At 46.7% G+C, this 17260-nt stretch overlaps 1 protein-coding gene across 1 annotated transcript in view; it reads left to right on the forward strand.

The window, feature by feature from the left end:
- Window positions 1-7515: 7515 nt before the first annotated feature.
- The window catches only part of MFHAS1 (multifunctional ROCO family signaling regulator 1), a 64011-nt gene continuing 54266 nt past the window's right edge, over window positions 7516-17260 (forward strand). The window contains exon 1 of the mRNA XM_060762715.2: window positions 7516-11083. Within this exon, the coding sequence (XP_060618698.2) occupies window positions 7798-11083 (3286 nt within the window). The 5' untranslated portion in view covers window positions 7516-7797. The remainder of the gene's footprint in view (window positions 11084-17260) is intronic.

The raw sequence follows: 17260 nt of genomic DNA on the forward strand, positions 1-17260 counted from the left end.
ACCTTGCCAAATCCATCATTGCTCCAGAGTCTGAGAGTTGCGTTAATTGAAGCCACTCCCAGTTGGTGTGAAGAAATGGAAAATCATTGCAGACTTTAGGTTGCTTTTGTATGCACTGCATCTTTCATTTTAGCTTCGCTGAAAATATGCCCTCTTAGACCAAATGGATAGAAAGGCATGCACGTGTGTGAGTTTCCTTAGGCATAAAGACAGATAATTAAATATCAAAGTCAGACTCATCCGTGCCATATTTGTGATTTTGATGTGTAGTTGTGAAAGCTTGACAGTAAACACAAGTGAGCAATAGAGATCAAATCATTTAAAATGTGGTGCCAGCAGAGTGGTCTACAGATACCGCTGACTGTTAAAATGACAAATGAATGAGTTCCAAAACAAACCTGCCCCTAGAAGCCTTTGGACATATAATGAGATGTGATTCATGGAAAACATGGTAACTCTAGGTAAAGTGGATTTTTTTTTCATGCCAGGAGCAACTTGAGAAACTGCAAGTCGCTTCTGGTGTGAGAGAATTGGCTGTCTGCAAGGACATTGCCTAGGGGATGTCTGAATGTTTTACCATCCTGTGGGAGGCTTCGCTCATGTTCCTGCACGGAAAGCTGGAGCTGACAGATAGTAGCTCACCCTGCTTCCCAGATTCGAACCACTGACCTTTCAGTCAGTACCCTTGCCGGCACAAGGGTTTAACCCATTGCACCACCGGAGGCTCCTTTGGTAAAGTGGTAGGTAGTAGGAAACACTACAGGTGTATAGACTTAGGACCTCATCACATGCAAGTCCACCCTCACGCCCACATTTCCACACACTTCTAAAACAGTTCGTAGGTGAAGCAACATGGATCGCATCATATGACACAAGGGGACTTCCACCTCTCGCCCATGCTGCTTCATCTGTGAACTGTTTTAGAAGCGTGTGGGGAAAAAATCCTACATTATCTGCTTTGAACTGGAATATATGGCAGTGTGGACTCAAATAACCTAGTTCAAAGCAGATATTGTGGGATTTTCTTCTTTGATGTTCTAGGTTATATGACTGTGTGGAAGGGCCCTCAGACACTGACCCATGAAAACGAATGCCACAATTTATTTATTTATTTATCATTCAAACTTATATGCTGCCACTCCCCTAGGGCTCGGAGCGGCTTACAAGAAACAAACTCGAATCTAACACAATTTAAAACAGAGATCGAAGGCAAAAAATAAATGTGTTAATGATGACATTACGAATATATGCCTTTCTTGGTTTTTTCTTCAACTACTTCAGCCCCTGGTGGCACAGAGGGTTAAACCCTTGTGCCGGCAGGACTGCTGACTGAAAGGTTGGTGGTTTGAATTTGGGGAATGGGGTGAGCTCCCGTCTTTCAGCTCCAGCTTCTCATGCAGGAACATGAGAGAAACTTCTCACAGGATGGTAACACATCTGGACATCCCCTGGGAAATGTCCTTGCAGACAGAAGCAGCCTGCAGTTTTTCAAGTTGCTCTTGACACAGAAAAAAAACCTATTACAGTCATCCCTCTGGACTTTGATGTCCGAGGATAAAAAACATAGCAGTTAAAACAAATAAATGTGTTGCTGCTAGATCTTGCAAAACGAGCTTTTACAGCTGTCCTTTATGCTTACAATGCAAATAAAAACATGCAAGTTACTAGTTTGTTTACCTATCTTTACAAGGGACACGTTCATATCTTTACAATGCCCTGCATGAAAAACAGATGCGTAAGTTGTTTTACAGTTTATAAAATACTCCCCTTTTTCATCCATGTAAATGATGATTTAATGCTATAGGCTGAATCTTTTCTTGTCATGAGTTGAGTGTTAGTGGTAAACGTGACTGAGCCCCTTTGTAAACAAGGACCTCCTCTTAATCTTTCAAAAGTACTGGGTCCATCTTGACTTTTCAAGAACAACATACATCTGGGAAGCAATGCATCACATAGAGCGGATGATCTGGTCCAGACAAAAGGGAAAACATCCTTAGGATACCAGGGTAAGAAAATGCATTCTGGCAATGTTGGACTTTTTCCCACTGCCGTATCACGTAAACTGCACAGGGTTCCTATTCATCTTCCCCCTTTCTTTTGCACCCTACAGGAAGAATGAAAGGTACCACCTGTCTATTTACTTATTTAAAATGTTTGTTTCCTACCCTATATCTGAGGATCTCAGGGAGGCTGCTTTGGATTTTAATCCACTTTCCCCTGTGACATCCAATCATACGGATTAGTGGATTGTGTTGGCCCTAATGATCATCCAACATGGATTCAGATTGAAATCTGTTCTCTAAACAGCTTATTTGGAGCGGGAAACCATGTAATGAGACCTAGCATGCTGATTTGAGGGTTGGACTACAACTGTGGAGATCAGGGTCCAAATCCTAGCTTGGTCACGGGAACCCATAAGATGCTCTCAAGCAAACAACATGCTTTCAGCCTCAGGGGAAGATGATAGGTTTGCCTTAAGATTGTCATAAGTCAGAAACAAATTGGTCACACAAAAATAAACCAGATAATACAAGCTTTTCTAGGCTGAACAATGGAATACTAGTGCTCTTATTACTTCTCTGTAGGTCTAATGCTCTAGACCTATATAATACTTAAGCAGGAGGAAGTACCTCCAAATGAAGGGAAAGGGGATGAATCTGCCTATCAGGATGAGGTGGATTGGCTGCTCTTGAGGTGTAGGGATAATAACCTGGTTCTTAACATTAACAAGACTAAGGAGCTGATAATGGACTACAGGAAGAACAGACTAGAAATCCAGCTCTTGGTCATAAATGGAGACCAAGTAGAGCAGGTGGCAAGTTTTAAGTTTCTGGGTGTCACTGTTAAGGAGGATCTGACCTGGGGCACCCATATGGCAGTGTTGGTTAAGAGTGCTCAGCAGAGACTGTACTACCTGAGATTTCTAAGGAACCAACTGAATGAAAAACTGCTGGTGACTTTCTACCACTGTGCTATAGAGTGTGTCCTAATCTACTGCATCTGAGCATGGTTTGGTAATGGTGCAGTGGCAGATAGGAAGGTGCTCCAAAGGGTCACCACTTCTGCACAGAGAATCATTGGTTGACTTCTCCCCTCTTTGAAAAACTGTATAAGTCCCACAGCCTTAAGAAAGCTCAAAGCATTCTTAAGGATCCATCTCGCCCCACATGTATTTTTTAGAATTATTACCATCTGGCAGATGGTACAGGGTGACAAAGACGAGGACAAACAGACCAAGACATAGCTTTTATCCTAGAGCTGTAACTATATTGAATTCCATGGTTTCGCACTGGTGTGGAATTGGGGGTTGTGCAGTGGTGGATCGAATGTGGAGGGATGGGTGTGTTGGAAAGCATTTGATTTTGTTGTACAAGTTGCACAATGACAATAAAGTTATTCTATTCTATTTATGCCACTCTGTCTCCAGAAACATACTCCTAAGCACTGGAACATGTCAAGAATTGTCCTACATTAGATTGGACAGATGATCCATCTAGTTCAGCCAGTACTGAAAACTACTGGCTGAAAAGATGGGTTTAAGCATTCCCTTAAGATTCCAGGCCTTGAACCTGAGAACTTCTGCCTAGAAAGCATGCAGGCATCTTATCATGAAGCTATGGCCCTGTTCAAAGCAGCACACCTCCTAGGGAGCAAGTCTGTAAGATCATCATCATCATCATCATCATCATCATCATCATCACACAAAAGCACAGTATGTCACAGCAAACGGGAGCTATATGCTGGATTTCATATCACAAAATCACAAGTTGAACACTATTATTATTATTATTATTACTATTATTATTATTAACAGTATTCATATTCTGCCCTTCTCACCCCGCAGGGGACTCAGGGTGGATTACAATGTACATATACATGGCAAACATTCAATGCCATAGATACACAACATATATAGACAGACACACAGATCCAGTTTACTACTGTTCAGCTCCACGTCTCATCAGAAGACTAAGGCCAGACTGAAAAGTAATCTACTGTACTCTTACATACATCCAAGAAGAGGAATTCGACCTTTTTGTTGTATAGATTGTATTAATGAGTGAATGTGGGACCAATGCTGAATTTACAGTTCCACTGAGGCCGTGGGATTGGGGCAAATATAATCAAGATATTAGATGATGAAATGCAATTGTATTCTATAATGAGGTTTTGTTGGAAGTGCAGCTGTATAAGGAGAAAAAAGCTTCACAAATACTAATTTTATTGCAAATATTACATAATTGTCATCTGCTCACTCAAATCAAAAATTCAAGGCACAGTCTTTTAGCTTGAAAACAAACTGGTTTTGTTTAAAATTTATTTCTAATCTCCATGATCGGAATTCTTGTAATCTCTGAAAGCAAAAATAAAGAGACAACCTAGAATCAGGTTTGAATTGAAACACTGCTTCTAATCCTGTTAAGGTCTTCACTTCCAGTTCGAGGGAGTGACTGAACAGTATCTACTTTTTCATCATGTCTAAATGTGTGCCTTGGACTGCACAGGCATGTTTAACATTTCCAAGCATGTTGCTTGCTTGACCAAAATAAGATTGTTAAGTGGCGGTAGGAATGGTAAGCGATGGTTTTGATGAAGGACATATTCTTTACTTATACAAATACAAGGGAAAGGCCTTTGCTTGCTGGAAGACCAGTTATTTTGGTCTGGCAAAGATCTTAATCCAGAAACCACACACACACACACACACACAAACAGAGAGAGAGAGAATACTGCACTTTGATTTTTCTAACTTTGGGGAAAGAGGTATCATCACAGCAATAATGTGCGCCAGCTGTGCCTGTACCTTGGGAAGTCTGACTTGGCCATGATGGTCCATGCTCTTGTTACATCCCAAACAGATTACTGCAACGCGCTCTACATACGGTTGCCTTTGAAGACTGATCGGAAGCTTCAATTAGTCCAATGGGCGGCACCAGATTGCTCACTGGAGCGATGATCCTTTGCCACCAACTTCGCTGGACTGGCCACATTGTCTGAATGCCTGATCACCGTCTCCCAAAGCAGTTGCTCTACTCCGAAATCAAGAACAGGAAATGGAATTTTGGAGGACAGGAAAAGAGATTTAAAGATGGGCTCAAAGCCAGCCTTAAAAACTGTGGCATAGACACCGAGAACTGAGAAGCCCTGGCCCTTGAGCGGTCTAGCTGGAGGTCAGCTGTGACCAGCAGTACTGCAGAATTTGAAGAGGCACGATTGGAGGGCGAAAGGGAGAAACATGCTAACCCTGACCAGAACCGTCTTCTGTCTGGAAACCAATGTTCTCACTGCAGGAGAACACTTGGATCAAGAATAGGACTCCAGAGCTACCTATGGACCCACTGCCAAGATACTACATGTGGAAGACCATCATTCTCAAACTACAAGGGATCGCCTAAGTAAGTAGGTAAGTAAGGATTATCCAGAAAGGGAGGGAGGCATGGGGGAAAGAAAATGAAACATGGCAGCACCTTTAAAACTAACTGGCTTGGACATGAATGTTGAAATACTTATTTATAAGTACCGTGCCTGTAAACTGGCCATATTTTGTACTCCCCACCCACCCTGCTGAGTCAAGCTTGTTCTCTTATCCGTTAGATCTCGTTCAGTTCACCATACATTTACCCATCTTCAGACTCCCAGTCTGGATGAAAATGCAGAAAACATTGTTAACTAAAACATATCATATTGCTCATGTTATTTCCTTGGAGTTCTGTCAGCTGCTTCCTTCTGATAGAAATAGGAAATGAAAATCCCTCCCATTATGTCCTAGTCTTGGCCAATCCTGGGCAAGGAGATTAGCTAGATTCAGAATTTGGGAGCATTAACTTCTACTGGGGTGGGAACTACAAATTTTCAGATATTGGACTTGAAGTCCCATGGTCCAACCAAGTCAACGGGGAGAAAAGTCTGGGAAATTCAGTTCAAAAATTCCTGGAGGCGGCCTGATTCATGCTTCTGATCTGTACATCAACCATCCTAATGATGGATACTTCTCCATGTATTTGTTTCTCAGGCTCCCATAATCCTAGACTGTTATCCATACTGGTTGGGCTGGAGAGATACCGCAGACAACTGGAAGACATCATAGTCTCTCCATAGTTAGGCTCCAAACTCTAGCATGTCCGGTTTCTTAGTACAGTTGTTTCTGTATCCATGGATTATGCACCCATGCATTCAACCATTCTTGATACACAAGACATTCCCAAAAATCCAAACAGCAAACCCCGATTTTGCCATTTCATATAGCATTTATAATTTTACTATACCATCGCCTATAATGGAAATATAATGTGAGATCCTAAACTGAACACAGTAGTTTTCCTGCTTCTGTTCATTCCAACATTATTTAGAACTTCCCCATGGCCTAAGCCCCATTCACATAAGCAGGTGGCTCTCCAGGCCCCTCCCAGAAAGAATGACATTTGGGGTGTATCTGTAGAAAAGGCATAGGCAAACTTTGGTCCTCCAGATATTTTGGACTTCAACTCCAAGAAATCCCAGCCAGCTTACTGACTGTTAGAAATTGTGGAAGTTGAAGTCCAAAATATCTGGAGGTTCAAAGTTTGCCCATGCTTGCTGTAGAATTAATGCAGGTTGACACCACTTCTGTGCTATGGCCTCGTGGGAGGTTGTAGTTTTACAACGGCTTTAGCCTCGTGATGTCTAGAATCCTAGAGTTGGAAGAGCCCCAAGGGCCACCTAGTCCAACCCCATTTAGCCAGGCAGGGATTCCCAATCAAAGCATCCCTGATAGTGTGGTGCTCATCTCCATTTCTAAGTCAAAGAGTCGGCGTTGTCCGTATACACCTCCAAGGTCATATGGCCGGCATGACTGCATGGAGCACTGTTACCTTACTGCCAGAGCGGTACCTATTGATCTACGCACATTTGCATGTTTTCAAACTGCGAGGTTGGCAGAAGCTGGGGCTGACAGCCGAAGCTCACGCCGCTCCCTGAATTTGAACCAGCAACTCAGCGGTTTAACCCACTGCGCTACCAGGGGCTCCAACCATCTGTTACTATAGGGCAGTGGTTCTCAACCTGGACTCCCCAGATGTTTTTGGCCTTCAACTCCCAGAAATCCTAACAGCTGGTACACTAGCTGGGATTTCTGGGAGTTGTAGGCCAAAAACATCTGGGGAGCCCAGGTTGAGAACTACTGCACTAGGGAATACCATTGCTTTGACTATGCAGATCTTCATTGCCAGAGTGATGTCTCTACTCTTCACTATTTTGTCGAGATTGGTCATTGCTCTCTCTCCTCTCAAGAAGGAAACGCCTTCTGATTTCCTGGCTGCAGCTTGCAGTCCGGTAGGCTGTGAAGACTTGTGGGCGTTGAAGTCCAAACCCCTGGAGGGCCGAAGTTTGCCCGTGCCTGCTCGCTTTCCCCGCTGAGCCGCCCTTTCCCCCGCGGAGCCCTTCGGGGCGGGGAGAGGCTTGCCTCAGAGTGCCCTCCCTCTTTGCTGGCTGAAGGGGCGTGTCCAGGCAGGCGCGGTGACGTGTCAGGGGGGCGGGGCTTCTCCCCTCCGCTGCAGCCTCGTCCACTCACTCTCCCTCCCTCTGCCCCCGCCCCCACCCGCGGAGCCGCCCCGGAGAAAGGAAGGATGCTCGGCGGAGGTGAGGAGGAGGAGGACGGGCCCTCTTTCTCCTCTCGGGACGGGAAGGCGAGGAGGGCCTCTTCCCCTCATGGCGACTGAGCCCTTGGCCAGAGAGACGCCCGGCGTTGGCGGGCCCCCTCCCCTCCTCCCCCCTTCTCCTCCTCCTCCTCCTCCCTCGGACTGATGCGGCGGCGTTGCCATGGCCCAGACGGAGCGCCCGGAGGAGGCCGGCGGTGGTGGCGGACTCTGGCGAGAGGAGTCGGCTCTGCGCGCCAGGAAGCTGCAGCAGGAGCAGGAGGAGGCTGCTCCGGAGGAGGTGGTGGCGGCGGGGAAGTGCTCTCCGCGTCCGTCGGAGGAGGCTGCGTCCCGGCTGGCCTCTTTGGCGCTGGTGGGGCGCGGCCTGGAGGAGCTGCCGGAGGGCCTGTGCGCGGCGGTGGGCAGCGGGCTGAGCGCGCTCTCGCTTCGGCGCAACCGGCTCTCGCAGCTGCCGCCGCCGTCCACGCTCCGCCACCTTTCGCGCCTCTCCGAGCTGGACCTGAGCCACAACCGCCTGCGGGGCCTGCGCGACGAGGGCCGGGCGCTGGCCTTGCTGGGCGGGCAGCTGCGCAAGCTGAGCCTCAGCCACAACCAGCTGGGCGCCGAGGGCGGCGAGGAGGAGGGCGCGCTCCCGGCCGGCCTGGCCCACCTGCGCCGCCTCGAGGAGCTCGACCTCAGCTTCAACCGCCTCCGGCGCCTCCCCGACCAGGCCCTGGCGCCCCTCCAGCGCCTCCGCGTCCTCGACGTCGACCACAACCAGCTGGGCGCCTTCCCCCCCGCCCTGCTCGCCTTGGCCGCCCTCGAGGAGCTCGACTGCTCCGGCAACCGCCTCCTCCGCGCTTTGCCCGAAGGCATCTCCGCCTTGACCCGCCTCAAGGTGCTCTGGCTCAGCGGCACCGGCTTGGAAGCCCTCCCCGAAGGCCTCTGCCGCCTCTCCGCCCTGGAGAGCCTCATGCTGGACGGGAACCGCTTAGCCGCCCTCCCGGCTGGCTTCGGCGGCCTCCAACGACTCAAGATGCTCAACCTCTCTTCCAATGTGTTGTCCGACTTCCCCGCCGCCGTCCTGGCCCTCCCAGGTTTGGAGGAGCTCTACCTGAGCCGCAACCAGCTCTCCCTGCTGCCCAGTGGAGTCAGCCAGCTGCGGCAACTGCGCACCCTGTGGCTGGATAACAACCGCCTCCGTTTCCTGCCGGACGCTGTAGTCCAGCTGAGGCAGCTGGAGGAGCTGGTGCTGCAGGGCAACCAGATTGCCATCCTGCCCGAGGGATTTGGGCAACTAAGCCGGGTCAGCCTCTGGAAGATCAAGGACAACCCCTTGATCCAGCCACCCTATGAGGTGTGCATGAAGGGCATCCCCTACATTGCGGCCTACCAGAAGGAGCTGGCCCACTCTCGTCCGGCCCTGAAGCCCCGGCTCAAGCTGGTCCTCATGGGCCTCAAGAACGCCGGGAAAACCCTGCTCCGGAAGTGCCTCATGGAGGAAGAGGAGGGCGAGGAGCTGGGACAGCACAGGGCTTGTGCCCTCTCCGCAGCCGGGAGGGATGCTTCCGGGAAAGGCAGGGGCTGCTTCATGCCCTCTCTGAGAGACCCGCCCCAGCCTCTGCCCCCCAAAGCACAGCTGAACCACCACCCCATTGTGGAGCAGCCAGAGCCGTCACCTCTGCCCTCGTTGTCCCCTAAATGTCTTCTCTCCGCTGAGCAGTGGGATGTACTCTCTGGGCAGAGGCAGGGGGGTGGCCCTGCTGCTGAGCAGCAGGATGACGCCCCACGGTGCCCGTCCCCCAAAATGAATGGGGACATGTGCTTAGGGCGCTACCCTCTGCCACAGCCCCTCGCACCCCCAGTTCCGCATGCAGCCGGGCCGCCAAAAGGCAGCAAGGGCATCGAGGTGGCGGATTGGACAGCCGATGCTAAGCGGGGCCTGACTTTCATTGTGTACGAGCTGGCAGGAGACCCCAGCTACGACGTCATCCAGCCCTTTTTCCTCTCCCCTGGAGCCCTTTATGTGCTGGCTGTGAACCTGAGCACCTACATGCCCCAATGTTTTTATCCTTCGGTGGGCCACTTCCTGCACTGGCTGGGGGCCAAGGTGCCCCATGCGGTGGTGTGCATGGTGGGCACCCACGCGGACCTATGTGCTGAGCGGGAGGTGGAAGAAAAGTGCTTGGACATCCACCGCCAGATTGCCTGGCAGGAGAAGTGCGACTATGAGGGCCTTCAGGTTTTGGCCCAGCAAGTGGACGAAGCCCTGGGGCAAGATTTTGACTTTCGCTGCTCCAGCCCCCACGTTGCCTTCTATGGGGTGTCGGACAAGAACCTCCGGCGCAAGAAAGCTCAGTTCCAGTACCTGCTCAACCACCGGCCTCAGATCCTCTCCCCGGTGCTGCCTGTGAGCTGCTGGGATTGCTGCCAGGTCCGCCGCTTGCGAGAGAAGCTCCTCTCGGTGGCCGAGCACCGGGATATCTTTCCCAACCTGCACCGGGTGCTGCCAAGGTCCTGGCAGGTGCTGGAGGAGCTGCACTTCCAGCCGCGGGCTCAGCAGCTGTGGTTGACCTGGTGGGACTCGGCTCGGCTGGGCCTGCAGGCGGGCCTGACGGAGGACCGTCTCCAGAGTGCCCTCTCCTATTTGCACGAGAGTGGCAAGCTGTTGTACTTCGAGGAGCATCTCACCCTGCGAGAGTACGTCTTCCACAACTTGCCCCGGCTCATCGACATCCTCAATGTCTTCTGCCAACGTGATGCCACAGTCTTGCTCCAGAAGCTGCTCAGCAATACACACGTAGATGAACTGAAGGCTAACCAACTCCACCACTACGTGGAAGGATTCTTGCTCCATGGACTCCTCCCGGCCCACGTTATCCGCTTGCTTCTCAAGCCCCACATCCAGAGCAGAGAGGACCTGCAGCTCATCCTCGAACTGTTGGAAAAGATGGGACTTTGCTACTGTGTCAATAAGCCCAAGTCCAAACCCTTGAATGGAGCCACCGCGTGGTACAAGTTCCCCTGCTATGTGAAGAATGAGATGCCCCATGCAGAGGCCTGGATTAATGGGACCAACCTGGGTGGACAGTCCTTTGTGGCTGAGCAACTAGAGATTGAGTACAGCTTTCCTTTCATTTTCCCACCTGGGCTCTTTGCCCGCTACAGTGTCCAGATTAACAGCCACGTGGTCCAGCGGTCGGATGGGAAATACCAGATTTATGCCTACCGGGGAAAGGTGCCTGTGGTGGTGAGTTACAGGCCAGCCAAAGGCACCCAGCAGCCAGAAACTCTGTCGATTGCTAGTCATGCATCGCTACCAAATATATGGACAGCTTGGCAAGCCATAACCCCACTAGTGGAAGAACTGAATGTACTGCTTCAAGAGTGGCCAGGCCTGTACTATACTGTGCATGTCCTCTGTTCCAAGTGCCTTAAAAGAGGGTCACCCCGCCCGCACACCTTTCCGGGTAAGGAACCTTTATTAGTTAGCTATAGTGTGTTTGTTTGTAACTGGGTGGACAAGGAATACAGATGCATAAGGAACTGGGGTAGCTTCCCTCATGTATATGCAAGTGCCTCATAAAATGGTGGGCAGGTGAATATAGCCAACCATTTTTCTACACCACAGGTGTTGTAACATCCTATTTGGCAAAATTATTTAAACAATCTCAAGCTGACAATCGGAAAATTTACCCCAAGAAGAGCAATCTGGTCATTGGTTGTGATGGGCACTTCTGGGTTCACCAAGTTTTTGATCAGGTGTAGAGATGGGGTACAGTTCTTCTTACTACTATGCCAGGTCATTTTACGATTTCGCCTGCACTAGATATGTAGTAAAATTCTCATTTAAGTAACAATTCAAATCAGGCAGGATTTCTTGAAAGCAAAGCTTGGTCATCAGTGTTATTCTGCCAAGAGGGGCTTCTCCTGCACATTGGATGCAGGTATTGGCTAGCCTGTGCTAGAAAATGGCTGTCAATCTTTTGCCCCAGAGAACTGTGATACTCTGGGATAATTTGATCATCTTTTTGAAACAATTATCTGCAGACTGAGGGACTTTATTGCTTGTTAGTATTTAAATCATTTTTTGCTGTTCAGTAGGAAGTGTTTTGAGCTAATCTGTATCTTTTGTGCTGCTGTAGCACATATTGATGTATGAAAGAAGTAGAATGACTGGGTGTGTCTTTGTTTAGCTGTGCAGGCTCCTCTGCATGTTTCCATGCACACAGTTCATTATTATCTCTATTAGAACTGTGTGTTTGTGCTGACGAGCCTTAGATGCTTTTACAACATTTAACTCAATGTAGGTGTGCTCACAATGTTATCTCTTTCAATCTTAAGGGGCCTGCAAAAGTTGCAGTGTTATCTGCCATGTATTTTGGTCTGCCAAATGGTGGCACCTTCTCCCTCAACCCCTCTTGTTATTTCCCGAGCCTTGAAAAACAAGGATGCTTGGCATACCAAAACACAAGGCTGTCCAGCTTGGTTACTCACAAGTTGCAAAGGCCTGTTGGCTGCCATGTGAATGTACACTAGGTCCTCGGTATCCTTGGGGTGTGGTTCCAGGAACCCCTGTGGATATCAAACTCTGTGGATACGGAAATCCCATTACAAATGATGGTATAGTAAAATAGTGTCCTCCTGCCTATGAAGTGGCAAAATCAAGGCTTGATTTTTGAAATTTTGGGAAAGGGGGTATTTTCAAGCAGAGGCTGGTTGGATTTGTAGAGTACAATTTCATGAAAACAGAGAGCTGACTGTATTTGTAATGTTTTTATGTGCTCTTCAAACAAAATGTCCTAAGGGGATCTTAAAAATATATAATGGTTTTCATAAGGTACAGAAAAAGATGTACAAACATGTATGTTATCAGATTTTTCACCTTGTTGAAATCATGACCTAACAAGGAGATAATTCTACCAAGCCCAAACCTGTTTGAACTATGTTTTTCTGCCTATGGGATGTATATGTATCTCACTTCTGGTAATCAGTTTCTGTAGATTTTATGGAGGACCAGACATGGAGCTGTTTTTCTTTTCTTTCTTTAGAATATCGATGTGTGCACATTGGCACATTTCTACCCTTAAAAAAAAGTTTCTGTCCATAATTAAGCCCAAGTGTGCCTTGCACTTTCCATGGTGACCTTGAGCCCATTTAAGATTAAGTACATGTCCTCATGTGCCTTGTTCCTCCATATCATTCTACCGCACGTTTTGAATGGTTTACCTCATTTTAGGTGCCAGCATATGGCAGGATGATCATCTACCTAGGCTTCCTATCAGTGTGAATTGGCTGCTTCCCTCTAACCTATTAGTTATCATCCTGTGGGTCCCTAGATGTTTTTGGCCTACAACTTCCAGAAATCCTAACAGCTGGTAAACTGGCTGGGATTTCTGGGAGTTGTAGGCCAAAAACATCTAGGGACCCCAGGTTGAGAACTACTGCTCTAACCCATTAGTTCTCATCCTGTGGGTCCCCAGGTATTTTGGCCTACAACTCCCAGAAATCCCAGGTGGTTTACCAGCTGTCAGGATTTCTGAGAGTTGAAGGCCAAAACATCTGGGGACCCACAGGTTGAGAACCTCTGGAACTATGGTGCCATATCTACAATTACAGCACTGAATTTCCTGGAGAAGAAGGTGGCAGCCATGATGTAGCAAAAATTAAGGCAAGTAAGGAATCAGGATTTTGGGTGGTTGGGTAAATGACTGTGGCCCCTTCTACACTACCATATAATCCAGATTATCAAATCAGATAATCCACATTATATGCCTTGAACTGGATTATATGAGTCCAGTTCAAAGCTGATAATCTGGATTTTATATGGCAATATAGAAGGGCCCTGTGTCATCTGAATTGGGGTCCCTATCGCCACAATCCTGCTGTGTTTTCTCCTTGTGATGGAGCTTAAGATTCTGGCTTTAAGAATGTTGTTGTGTGACCCCCTATCATAGGATTTTCTTGGCAAGAGTTGTTCAGGGACAGGGTGGCTAGTACCTCCCCCTGAAGCTACGAGTGTGTGAATTGCCCAAGGTCATCCATCAGGTTACATGGCCAATCAGAGATTTGAACTCAGCTCTCTCCAAGTATAAACCTACTACTCACTATGCCACACTGGATCTCACCTAGAGAATGGGGAACATATTTATTTCCTTTTCAAGTGCATTAGCTTACTGGGATAATATTTTCCTAAGGTGTGAGGGCTTTGTGCAACATTGTGCCCTCCCCTCCGAGTACCACTGAAATGTGACCCCAAGTCACTATGGGAAATTGCAAATATTGCCAATTTCCAGCCAAGATTTAGTGATGGGAATAAGGAAGAGAATAAACCACCCCAAAGAGATGATGACTATTGTAGCAGACATTATTCTTGATGCAGTTTTATTTTGAATTCATTGCTTGTATGTAACTGGCTGATACTTGCATGCCTTTGTAATGCAGGGTTGAGTCAGAATGGCAGAGTGTTGTTGGCAAGCAGAGCGTACTGTTGGCATAAAATCAAGTCAAACTCCTGACCTTAATAAGCAATGGGACTTTTCTTTCAACTGTCTCAAGTAGTGTTCTGAAAAGTTGGATTGGGAGAGAGTTGAGCAGATTTCACTCCTATCCAAACTGTAGATTAGTTTTTTAACTAGTGAGGTATTTACTTAGGCTGTATTCTTTTGACCCAGCTTGATACTGCTAGTAATTCTAAAACTAGTAAGTAGGTACTTGGAAGTAAACAACGTGCAAGTACCTTCAGAGAACTCAGTGATCCTGTTCATAATAAGCATTAATGTCACAAGCTCCTCCTATTATGCAGGATTAGGTTAATACATTGAGTTTTCTCTTGCAGACATACCAAGATCAGGATCCTGGTTTGCTAATGTGCCAGACTTTATGGAAACAGACATTTTCCCTCTGGGATGTATCCCATTTAATAACTAAATATTCCCATGACTGGTTGCTGCATAAACTGGAGCACAGAGTATGAAATACAGCCATCCTATTCATGTTTACAGAAAGTGGCACCTGGGATTTTCCAGTATCCTCGAAAGCAGTTTTGTGATATGGTGCGTTTTCACATTAACATAGGATTTGTTTACTTACCTGTAATCAAATTACTGGTTGCTCTTTGTGTACATAAGTGTACAGGAGCAGCAGATAACACTGTCTCAGAGAATGTACCTAGTATCTGGTGGACTTTGTTCTTGTCTCGGTACATCTCTTGTTACTTATATAGCACCATCAGTATAGTATAGCAATTGCTTTTTAGAGTGGCCTAAGGGCAAAAAGATGATCTCTTCTACCCATAGAATGTACAGTCTATCCTTTGACCTGGAAGGATGTTGCAAAAATACTCAGAAGTTTACTGCAGAAATTAGTGACAACAAACTGAAGAACGACTGTTCTAGCCCTTCCATCCACCTATTTGTTGGTAGGCATGAAATCTTGCTGGAGAGCCAACATGATCTTTGGACAATTCTGGAGACAAGGGTTCAAATCTCTGCTCAGTCATGGGAACCCATTAGAGCCCCCGGTGGTGCAATGGGTTAAACCCTTGTGCCAGCAGGACTACTGCCCAAAAAGTTGGCGGCTCGATTCCTGGGAATGGGGTGAGCTCCCATCTGTCAGCTCCAGCTTCTCATGCAGGAACATGAGAGAAGCCTCCCACAGGATGGCAAAACATCTGGGCATCCCATGGGCAACATCCTTGCAGATTGCAAATTCTCTCACACCAGAAACAACTTGCAGTTTCTCAAGTCTCACTCCTGACATGAAAAAAGGGACCCCATTGGGTGATCATGGGTCACGTTCTCTCTGTTGCCCTTAATAGGGTTGACCTAAGACTGAAATAATTCAAAAGGCGCACAATAATGAAATCTTGCTTTTGGCCACTTGTGTCTAATAGAAGATTATTATCTTGGTTTCAGGATAGGCACACAAACACACATACGGACAACTGGACTCAAGCTGAACTCATTCAAGGACATGGCAAGCCCTCTGAGCCCAGAGGTTACTGATTAAAGGCTCTGCTATTTTCAGGCTACCTTCATCATTGGATTACCAATAGAGGGAATTTCTTCCTGGGAAGAGATTAGTGAAGTCCTAAAAAAACTAAAGTGCTGGGACATGTGGTTGAGGACAAAGTAGTTCATTTAGTGTGTGAGAGAAGGGGATATTTGCTTCCTGCAGCATGTTTACTTTTTCCTCCATAAGAAGAGGAGAAATATGTTTCAGAGTGTGGTTTAAATTTGCATTGTGCGCAGTTTGTTTATAATGAAGACTGGGAGCCTTGCAAGAGAGAAATGAAAAATAATGGCATCTTGGCAGTGAAATTTGGGGGCATTTTTAAGTGGAGCGATGCAGGTCTATTAATCCGTTCTTTCTGGTTTTGTGTTTACTATTGCAGACAGGTGCTGGGATCCTGAGGTGGGAAAATTGCAGCAGAAAAATATTCAACCCCACCCCAGCCTTATGGGGTTTTCTCCTTTCTGTCTTAAAGGCCTTGGCCTCACTTTTCAACATGTTCAGCTCTCTTTTATGTTAGTCATAAGGTTTTGCAGAGTTTAATTATTATGTTGACTTGAGGGCTGAATGGTTGGCTTGAGCCAAGCTAGAAAAATTGCCATAAGATAAAATCAAGTTAGATAACCTGTGTTGAGGCACAATGGATATAGTGTGAAAACATAACCATATGCATTTCTGGTTTTTGAGGGAACCATGATGTACATTAGTTGTGCTTTGTGCTGACGCATATAAAATATTGGACTCTAGTTAAGGCCGACAAGAGATGGAAGAAGGACAAGGCAGGTTGAGTATTCCTTATCCAAAATTCTTAGGACCAGAAGTGTTTGGGAGTATAGAGTGTTTTATATTTTGAAATACTTGTATTTGCATACGCATACCTAATGAGCTATCTTGGAGGTGGGACCCAAATCTAAGCAGAGTGATGAATCATGCATAGTTTTCAGAAAGCCACAGAAAAGTCTTCTTTGCCCTGCTGTAATAGTTCTCCAAATGCGAGCTATTTTTGTTTGTTTCATTTTAAATGCAGCTACATTTATAGAAACAGTATACAAAATAAAAGAATTTTAGCTGGCTAGGGCACATGGTATCTGCTGGAGTTTGGTTCCAGGGCATCCTATGGATACCAAAATCCATGGTTACTCATAAAATGGTATCCTTTATATAAAATGGCAAAACCAAGGTTTGTTTTTTTTACAGTTTTAGAAATATGTTCATGCCATCGATGGCTGAGTCCATGGATGCAGAATCCGTGGATATAGTGGGCCAACTGTATATCACCGGTGTCTGTAGTGATGTCTCAGAATTGGAGCTTTGTGCTCATAATCTGTTTACATGCTGAAAGCAATCAAAGAAAGACAGAAGAAGCATTTGTGAAGCTGCTTGTTTTATTTGTTGGATTTGTCTTTTTTAATGAAGAGCTGCATCTTTATGAGGAACTACATTTGTTTTCTTCTAAATGAAAAGAGTCAATGAAGTTTTGTTGTTGTTTGTTTGTACTGAATAGTTTAGCTCAGCTTCAGAAGACAGGAATCCTGTTACTGCTTTTCAGGATAGCCTAGGAAATACAGCAAGACTCATTGTCTGAAAATATTTTGCTGCCTTTCGTGCAAGGATCTTTATAGAGACTAAACAAA

The sequence above is a fragment of the Anolis sagrei genome, chromosome 2 (assembly GCF_037176765.1).
Source record: "Anolis sagrei isolate rAnoSag1 chromosome 2, rAnoSag1.mat, whole genome shotgun sequence".
NCBI lineage: Eukaryota > Metazoa > Chordata > Lepidosauria > Squamata > Dactyloidae > Anolis > Anolis sagrei.